Raw genomic sequence first — 9,608 nt, 5'->3', positions numbered from 1 at the left:
AAGAACTGGCTTTGTCTCTTTTTGCTTTCTGTGCTGTTGATGTATTTGGTGCAACTTGTGACTGGAGCCTGTGGAAAGGACTAGGTTTCTATAAGGTGTGGAGGGAGAGCGCTGGAGATTCCAAGCTAAAATCTCTTTGCAAATTGTTACTCAAAGCTAGTCCTAGGCGAACCCATTGAGGTCTTTATATGTGGCGATGGTTTCAAGTTTGGGGGCATGGGGAGAGCAAATGGAGCTTGGGAGAGTGCTCCTTTCCTATCACAGGTATGCGGACATTTGCAACGGCAGGTGGAGTCTTATCTCCAGACTGTATAGCCCCTTACACATTCTCCACTTTGGGAGAAAGTTTCAGGAGTAACTGGCCTCTGAAACCCTTCAGGGCTCCTTTGCAGGGCCTTTGCCTCAAGCGGGGGGGTGGGGGCAGGGTGGGGAAGGGGTGGGATGCCTCTCCTAGAGCTACTGCCTGCGGGGCCGAAAGCTGCGACCTTGGGGTTAGAGGAGCATGATTGGCTGAGAGGCAGAGCCGAGATGCGGAGCACGGAATCCAGCCTGATTCAGGAAGGCGCGAGGAAGACTCCGGCTGTTCTATCTATAGATGACGCTGTTCCCTGACGCCGTACACGCTGGACGCCGCTAGAGGTGTTCAGGGCAGGAGCCTGAGCAATGTTTGGCTCGCTCACCCTAGTGCAGAAAGGCCTTTCTCCGCCGGCGGCGGGAACCTTTGGACTAAATTGTGTCAAAAGATAATGAGATGCTTATTGGCGCCGGGAAGAAATTTCCCCCTTCACCCTCACCGCCCGCAGCTATTGTTCTCTTTCTTTCTTTCTTTCTTTCTTTTTTTAAATGGGAAATATGGTCAGATCGAGGCTCTAGAACTCCGGGGAAGTGCGAACGTGGGGAGGCATCGTAGGCACCGCGACTGGGTGATGCCTTTTGCCCACGCCCCTCCTACCAACCCCTCTCTCAGCAACCAGTTTACAGGGTCAATACAACCTAAAGTGCGAAAATATTAACCCTTGAGGTTCAGGGAGCCCAGGAAGCCCAGTTTCCAAGGAGAGTTCTGGCAGAATTTAATTAAACTCACATTAAGAGATAGATTGATACAAGCCCATCATGACAACACCTCCAATGTGTTAAAATGCATTTTATGGGGTTCAGAATTTCATGCACTTACCAGTGGTTTGGCCTGTGTCTGGTGGATTTTTTTTTTTTTAAGAAAAATTAGTGTTGGTTTCGATGTATGGTAGCTTTCTCTCTAACGTAATTTGAATAATTCAGCAAAGCCCCACTACCAGCTGTACTTCTGCAGCCTCTTCTATTCTTTTCAGCATTATAATTTTGGTTAATTTTCAATTTTAGGCCCTACGTCTCTGCAATCTGTGTATGAATAACAGAATAATTTCCCTCTTTTGTTTCGCCTTTCCTGTTCCTGAATCTAAATAAAGATGGCTTTTTAGTATTAAAAGTGGAAGAAAATTACAGGTAATTATCTTTGACGGTAAAAACGCTGTAATCAGCGGGCTACATGAAAAATTACTCTAATTATGGCTGCATTTAAGAGAATGGAAAAAAACCTTCTTGTGGATAAAAACCTTAAATTGTCCCCAATGTCTGCTTGAAATTGGATGGCACTGCAGCTGGAGGCTTTGTTCAGAATTGATCCTGGGGAGCTACGAACCCAAAGTTTCACAGTAGGAAGGGGGAAAAAAGAAAAGAAAACATTTTTCCTAATGTAACAATGCGAATGCTAGAAAATGACAAGACTGATCGGTTTTAAACCATTCTGAAGACTGACTGAGCGTGGAAGTTGCTCAACAAAAAAAGGCACGGGTATATTGGTAAGTCGTCTTTGCTTTGTGTCTAATTATAGTGACTGTCCTTTTGCACGGCTGTATGTCGCTGTCATTATAGGGAGCACTCTGAGTGTCTCTATTGACTTCTGATAAATGGCTCAGTGGTTTCAAGGTTCATAATTTGAAGGATGCCCAGGTCTGTAGCCATTAATTCTCGCAGTATGGGGCTTCCTGCTTGTATGACGAAAGGACTTTTCATTTCCATTATTTCTAAGCTTTCCACAAGATCGGAGGATGTATTGCATCCAGGAGTGTGCTTTTCCTACCTAGCTAGCTTGCAAAGGTTTAATGTTAAATAGTCATAATTGTGCATTTGTTTTCTATTCTTTTCTCATATTGTTTCCTTTTTTTGGTTAAAAAGTGCTTGCAAAGAAAGACAAATACAGCTGTATTTCTTTAGCTGAGAAAAGGGAGAGGAGAGCACTCAGTTTCAGCACGAGAGGTTGTCAGGGGATAGATCATTCTGATTTTTTTTTAAAATAGAAGAAATTACAATAAAATTTAATATAGAAAGGAAGCTGGGAAAACACCCATGGTTAATGGTAAAGTACTTAAGACAAAGGCTAGTGCTTCAAACTGACACCTTTTGCAAGCACTTGATGTGTATATGGGGCTTCCCATATTAGGAAATGGGAATTCTTTTAAGAATGATAGAAAATATATGAGAGGGGAGGAGGGAGAGGTGATGAGATACAGACACATAGGGAGAAATATACAGGACACTCCCAGCGTTTTGTGGCTTTTACTCCATATATGAAAGAAGACAAAAACATACAAAGTATATGTACAACTAAAATTCAACAATATATACAGAAATGTTTCTTGATATAAACGTCCCTATTAGCTTAGTGAATGCCACCAATTCACCTAGTAAAAGTATCAAAGCAATAGAACCATGATTTTGGTTGTTTCCTCTGTCTTTCCTGATTCCAGTTCAGGGTTTGGGGGTGGGGAAAAGAGTGGTTTTGTTTTGTTTAGAAATCATCATTCTTGTTCATTGCATTTTGATAAAACATGCAGCGCTCCCTTTGTGGCAATGTTCTAATCTCAGCTGATTTTTCCTTTTCCTTTAGAGAATGGCTGTTATGTGAGGGCTTTTCTTTTATTTTTCTTCTTATTATTTATTCATTTATTTTTGTCAGTCTGGGATTGGTAAATAAAAACGTAGGAGTCTGAAATGCTTCTGTTTCATCATGTAACGCCTTAAGTTCATTAAACAAGTGAAAACGCTGCCATGTTTGCGCAGATTCTTCTGGTGGTGGTGGTGGGAGGGGGGGGATGTCTGTAAAAAAAGTTGTTTTGATAGATACTCCCAAAGAGAAGAAGAGGCTCAGGGCCTGGATCCCAAGGGGTAAGGGAAAATATACTTACAGTGACAGTGAGGGGGTTCAGGAGCGCTGGCATAGTTACCAGCCTCTCCCTCTCTCTCTCCCTCCCTCCCTCTGTCCCTAAGATGCAAGATCAATTACTGAGGCTGCTCCAGGGAAAAGGCAGAGGAGACGAGGAAAGAAAAGGGAGAAAGGAAAAGAAAGGTGGGAAGGAAGGAAAGAAGGGAGGAGGGAGGGAAAGAAAGGGAGGCGTGTGAGAGAGAAACAGAGACGGAGGGAGCGGGAGCGGGAGAGCACGCGAGTGCGCAGACGGTCCGGCCAGACGTGAGTTCTCCTGAGCCTGCTCCACGGGCTCGGCTCGGTGTGGCAGCTGCAAGCAGGTCCCGGATCCTCCTTGCCTGGTTCAGACGTTTCCCCCTAGGGGTATCGATTTCCCTCGGACAACTCACATCATCTGCGGTCTCTGCATCGTGTCCTGGTGTGGTGAGGAGTACCAGTGCGAATAGCCGGGCATGTAGCTGTTGGGGGGCATACTGACGCCCTTGGCCGAGGCCGAAACGTCCCACACCGGGGGCAGCGCCGGCGAGCGCGGCGACAGGGCTGCTGAGCCCGGGAGAGGGTCGCTCTCGTGCGGGTTACTGCCCTGCTTCAGCAGTTTCTTAAACTTAGAGCGTTTGTTCTGAAACCAGATCTTCACCTAGAACGAAACGCAGTGGCGATCGTTAGGCTTGAAAACATCCCCCTGGTGCCTCATGTTGAGGCTTTGGAAGCAATTATTTAAAAATAATAATAATATAATAAAACAATCCCACAAACACCAAGCCCTCCAGTCCCCGCTTTGCTCCACCTCTTTCTTCACCCCCCACCCTACCCACCCATTACTAGGTATCTTGTCTGGATACCTAAACTCTTCAGTTGGATGCAAATCTAAGGCATAAAACAACAGCATAAATAAGAATAAAATAAGAAATGAAGGCGCATGAGATAGCTGGGGTCAAAGTCAGTCGAAAGAGGGATTTTTAAACAGAGAACTTTTCGGATCAAAGCCAACTGAATGCACTTTTTCTGATAGTCTCTTTCTTAAAAATATATTTACCAATCCCCCAAACCTGGCATCTCTATGCATGTAGTGAGCAGATGGCTATGGACAGATTAAAGCCTATACATTTATGCCCACATGACTCAACTATCCCTATGCATATACTGCACATGCCACAAACTGTGCATGGGGCATCTTTCTCCCTACGTACATATATCCCCATAATCCTGCAGAGATTAGGGATTGTACCTCCCTCATTCATCCCTACTTTGTATGTTGCTTAGTCAAACTGTGGTCGGCAATCATCACATGATTGTTAGCGTCGCCGCTTCAAGTCAAAGGGCCTCTGAAAACTGAATGGAAGTCAGGGATCGGGTGGGGAGAGTGTCTAAGCTAATGTACCAGGCCTCCTTTTATTTGAAGAAGGAAATTCTAGGGTGCTGCGTCCTTTACCTTCAAATTCCTGAGCCATAGGAATCTGCTTTTCCAAGAGGAATACAAGTTACTGAGTAGCAGGAATCCCTTCGTTGCAAGCCCCACGTATTTCCAGAGGCAAAATGGCAAAAGAAAGCAGGCTGAATTGAACAGAAGAGCTTAGGAGCATCTGTTCTAAGGCACCACGCAATCATTCCCCAGCAAGAGTCTCAGCAAACCTGGAGTCCCCATGCTGAAGATCACCCACCTCACATGAGGCCTACCGCCCCACGCCGCTAAGTTGATGGACAAGGACAGAAACCACAGGTGATTGCAGCCTGGCTTTATGGCCAGGGTCTTAATATACCTGCCTAAGCCCCTTCCTGTGAAGTCTGAAAGGGCCCATATGTCTTTCAAATTAGTAGGACAGCAGAACTTCAGCAACTGTACTTAACTGAGGCTTCACCTGCTGTAATTTGGGCAGCACTTCTCTTTGATCTCCACCTCTGCCATTGCTCCCAAGTTCTGTGCTCTATGGAGGTGCCTCACCAGCCAGTCACCAGGATGATTTAACCATTGAGCTTAGGGCAATCTTCAGGAAAACTCACCTCACCCATCCCAGGATGAATAGCTGGCACCTTGGTCCCTCAACAAAATCCTATTGGAGCCTATGACTATCTCCCCTCTTGATTTCACTTCATAACTCTATGTCAACAAGCTGAAATTCTTAAGTCCAAGGACCCACAAAAGGATCACATATCTATCTATCTATCTATCTATCTATCTATCTATCTATCTATCATCTATCTATCTATCTCTTATTCTGCCTCCTGGCCTGAATATCTTTTTCTCTCTCTTTCATGTTGTTCTGTTTTGAAATAGGACTCGAATAAAGGATGAACTTGGTCACCAAAGGACACTAGACTGGGGTGGGGTCGCCGAGGGTTGGGGAGATGTTCAAATCCAATCCAGTATTCATTTATTCCACACTGTGCTGTCCCAGGGAAAGTTCGTAACCGGCGCAAAGGCATTGGTCATTAATCTTCCATCCTTGGTGGACTAGGCCAAGAATTCTTCCTGATGTGCTCCCTGCCCGATCTGCAAGCGGGGCCAGCATTTCGGGGATATTCGGGCTTCCCGGGAATTACCTGTGTTTGTGTCAGTCCTAAGGAAGCTGCCAGTTCAGCTCTCTCGGGAAGGGCCAGGTACTGAGTCTGCTGAAAGCGATGGTTTAAAGCCTGGAGCTGCAGGCTGGAGTAAATGGTCCGAGGCTTCCGAATCTTCTTCCCTTTTCCATTGAACCTGATTTCCCCGTTTTCAATCACTGTGGTTTTTTGTTGATCTGCAAGCAAAGGATACAGAGGAGCGGTCACGCGCGAGGCTACTTCCGCAGTCTCCCTGAACATGGCCTGGCTTTACCCAGGTTCTCCCCAACGACCAATAAGGGTTTCCTCAAAGCGTCCCCACGCCGCCGCCACCCTGCTCTGTCGGGGTTCACGGGGCTCAGGTGCTCCCAGAGGCTGTAAGAGCTTTCCCGGCCCCTTACTCTGGCGCTAACAATACCCGGTGGCTGGACTGAGGGGCTCCCGCGGCTCTCGGGCGAACAGGCTTGCTCCGCCGCAGAAGAGGCGGCGCCGGCCGCTCTCCGGGCGCCCGGCGCCGTGTGGCGGCCGCTCTGTCCGAAGAGCCAGGCCCCAGGTCCGGCTTCACAGTGCCGCACACTGTGCTGGAGCCACCCTGACGGTTACGCGGCCAGCTGACCAGCTGTCACTCCTTCCCAGCCCGGCACATCCAAACCCCTTGGCGTATTTGAAATGATTCTGCTGCAAAGAACCAAAACCCCAAACAAAACAACCTGACGCGCAGACCAGCTCCCGAGCAAGCGGAGCCTCACGCGGCAACTTTATCGCCCTTGGGTGCTGAGAACCATCCGCCCGAGGCCCTCTGTTTTGCCTCCACGAACAAAGGAGCCGCCAACCATGTATCCAAAACCCAGAGGGAGGGGGCCGGTCAGGAGTGGGGGTGGGGGGGACACCTCAAAGCCCGCCGGTAGAGCCGAACTGTCACCAGTTTAACCAGAGCCAGAGGCCATGCCATCTTCCCTCCGGGTCACCCAAGTGCCCGGGGCCACTGGCTGCCCAGATCGGACTGGGGAGCAAAACACGCTCCCCAGTTCCGGCGCAGAAGTGTCCCAGTCCTGCCAAACACAGGGCACAGCCCGGAGGCGCGGAGGGAGGCAAAGGGCGCCCAGACCCGCGGGCTGGAGTGCACCGTGAGGGCCAACTGGCCGAGCGAAGCCTGCGCGGAGCAGAAGGCGCGGCCCCCGCGGCGCGGGAGACCGGGGAGCCGGGCGGGCCGCGCCACGGGGGAAGCCGAGGGTCCGCGGCGGCGCGAAGGGGCCCGGCTGGGCGAGGCCGGCAGGCAGGCGCCAGGCGAGCGGGCGCGCACGAGGCCCGACCGGGGGCGCGCCGGGCCGCCTGGGGGAGGGGGTCCGGGGAGGCCCGGGCCTTGGAGGAAGTGAGCGGGGCGGGCGGGGTGGGGGGCAGCCGGGAGGCGGGAGAAGCGAGCTGCCCCGGCGGCCTCTCACCTGTGTCGTCCCCTCGCGTCTGGGCGGCCGCGCTGCTGTTGTGGTAGGACTGGAGGTAAGGGCTGTGCTGCGAGTGGCTCATGTAGGGGTAGGCGGCGAGCGAGCGGTGGTTGTAGGAGTTGCCGCCGCCCGACGCGTAGGGCGAGCCGTGGTGGTGGTGCTGGTGGTGGTGGTGGTGCGAGCCGGCCGCCGCCGCCGCCGCCGCCGCCGAGTGCAGGCAGTGCAGCGGGTAGTGCGCGCCTGCCATGGCCGGGGAGCTCTGCTGCGAGTGCGGCTGCGGCGGCGGCGGCGGCGGCGGCGGCGGCGCCGGCTGCTGTTGCTGCTGCTGCTGCTGCTGCTGCCCGAACTCCATGAAGGCGGATTTGGACGAGTCCTGGCCTTCCAAGCCGTCAGCCATCGTAGTCATGGTCATCATCAAAACTTTGGGGGCTGGAGAAAGCCTTCTCCCGGGTTTCCTCCACCCTCCCCCCACTTGGCTCGCGCCGCTCTCCCCTCTGCAGCCACCTTAGCTCTTGGGATCCTTGCAAAAAAAAAAAAAAATTAAAGAAAGGGGGGGCGGAGGTGGTTCTCCCTCTCCCTCGCTCTTCTCTAATATATATATTTTTAATATAAAGAGATATAGTGAGCGGGGCCTTGTTAACTCAAAGGGAGGAGGAAGGGGGAGGGATGGGAGAGGAGAGGGGGAGGGGGGACTCTGCTCTCCCCCCCCTTCGCTTCCCCCCTTGGTTTTTTTGGGGGCTGGTGCAGTTTAAGGCAGAGATTTTAAGGTGGATTCTGCGAAAGTTGCGCGTCTGCTTTCAGACTTGATGCAGACGCCACGAGTCGAATGGTTTGTCTCCAAAGGGCAGCGCCTCCCCATTGGTCAGCCGCCCCCTGACGTCACAGGCGCACGGCTTCTACTGGCGTTTGCGCGGCTCGCAGAGTTCTCCGCCTGCCTCCGGCAACTCCAATCCCAGCCGGAGCAGCGGCGGCGGCCGCGCGGCTCCGCGCCCGGGGCAGCCGCGGAGGGAGGTGCCTCCGCCGCAGATCGCGCCCCCAAACCCGGAGCCTCAGTTCCCGATACCACTGGCTGGAACCCCCTGGCTGGGGGCTGCTCTCTCTCAGTCCCCTTGCACCCTGTATGTGTTCAGAAGCAATACCCTCTGCATTTAAAGCTAGCCCCCCCTTCCTTGACCTCGCCCCCCCCCCCCAATTCCACTACAGTCCCACGGGAGAGTCCTGTCACCGTGGATTTTTCTAGACGTGCTTTATTGAAACCACAGAGGGAAGAACCCCCACACCTGGACCCCACCCCAACGCGGGGAGGTGGGTAAAGAAAAAGAAAAACCAGACCCTGTTCTGATGAGGTTCCTACCGTTTCAGGCCCTATATTAAACAAAAAGGGGGGAAATGTAACCCCCCCCCAAAAAAAACGCACCAGCCTGTTCTGAAAGCGAATCCTTGGAGGACTGACAGTAATGCATTTTTTCCTATTGAAAACAGAAGCTACTGTAATGCTTTCAAATATATGCAAATGATACATGCGGTTAGTGGTTTGGCAAATCTTGATTACAATATAAACTACCCAAGTAAAAGTGCCTTCGTCCTAAATTTGTCTCTCGATTACAATTCCAATTGATTTTATTTTATTGTCAACATTGTTAATGATAAAAATAGAGTCGTTTTACAGTTATTTTTACTTTCTGGAAGGAGGCAATTAGAGTTCTAATCAGGAATACACAAAAATCTCCCATGATTAACTGCAGTACTTTGTTCAAATTGCTGCTATAAAATTCAGAACAATTTCCCTGTAATGATTATGGACTGGGTTTATTTTGGGAGGTGGAATAAAAGTGGATATAGCATAAATTATCCTCTAATTATACACCAGTGTCGCCTCAATTATCCTCTTATCAAAACGGTTGTCTAACTGCCGCATTTAGTTTCAATTCTCTCATTTTTTTCTATAAAAAGAACTTCATACCTTGTTATTATTAATCCATTTATTATTTGCAAGGGGATTTATATCCGCACATCCAGGTGGTAGAACCACTTCTCTTTCACAAATGGACTGGGGGAAAGACAGCAAGTTCGGAGCAGCCCGGGGCTGCGGATCTAGCCTTTCCCCTGCAGTCTGCAGACCCGCTCAGGTCCAGGCAGCCCCGCGGAGACAGCGGAGCCCTGCGCGCCGCTCCGGCCAGAAAGCCAGGTAGGACAGCCGGGTCGGGACCGGCGCCGAGGAGGGCGGGTCGGGCCGCTCCCAGGGCAAGAACCCGGGACTGCAGGAAGCTCTGGGCGTCCGCGCTGCCTGAGGATCGAGGCGGGCAATCCCTGCGGACCCTCGGGGGCCGGACGCCAGTTTCGATCGGGGAACAGACCAAAGCCGGGAGCTTCGGCCACACGCAGAA

At 51.0% G+C, this 9,608-nt stretch overlaps 1 protein-coding gene across 1 annotated transcript; it reads right to left on the bottom strand.

The window, feature by feature from the left end:
* Window positions 1–2,581: 2,581 nt before the first annotated feature.
* On the bottom strand, window positions 2,582–7,636 carry DLX6 (distal-less homeobox 6; the record flags this gene model as incomplete). The annotated part of the gene is made up of 3 exons (XM_081102402.1): window positions 2,582–3,878; window positions 5,783–5,976; window positions 7,222–7,636. The coding sequence occupies 3 exons, from the start codon at window positions 7,634–7,636 to the stop codon at window positions 3,627–3,629; spliced, it is 861 nt and encodes a 286-aa protein (XP_080958528.1). The 3' UTR covers window positions 2,582–3,626.
* Between the last annotated feature and the right edge of the window lie 1,972 nt (window positions 7,637–9,608).

The sequence above is a fragment of the Myotis nattereri genome, assembly GCF_964212035.1.
Source record: "Myotis nattereri genome assembly, chromosome: 11".
Classification (NCBI taxonomy): domain Eukaryota; kingdom Metazoa; phylum Chordata; class Mammalia; order Chiroptera; family Vespertilionidae; genus Myotis; species Myotis nattereri.
This window is presented reverse-complemented; position numbering and strand designations above follow the sequence as displayed.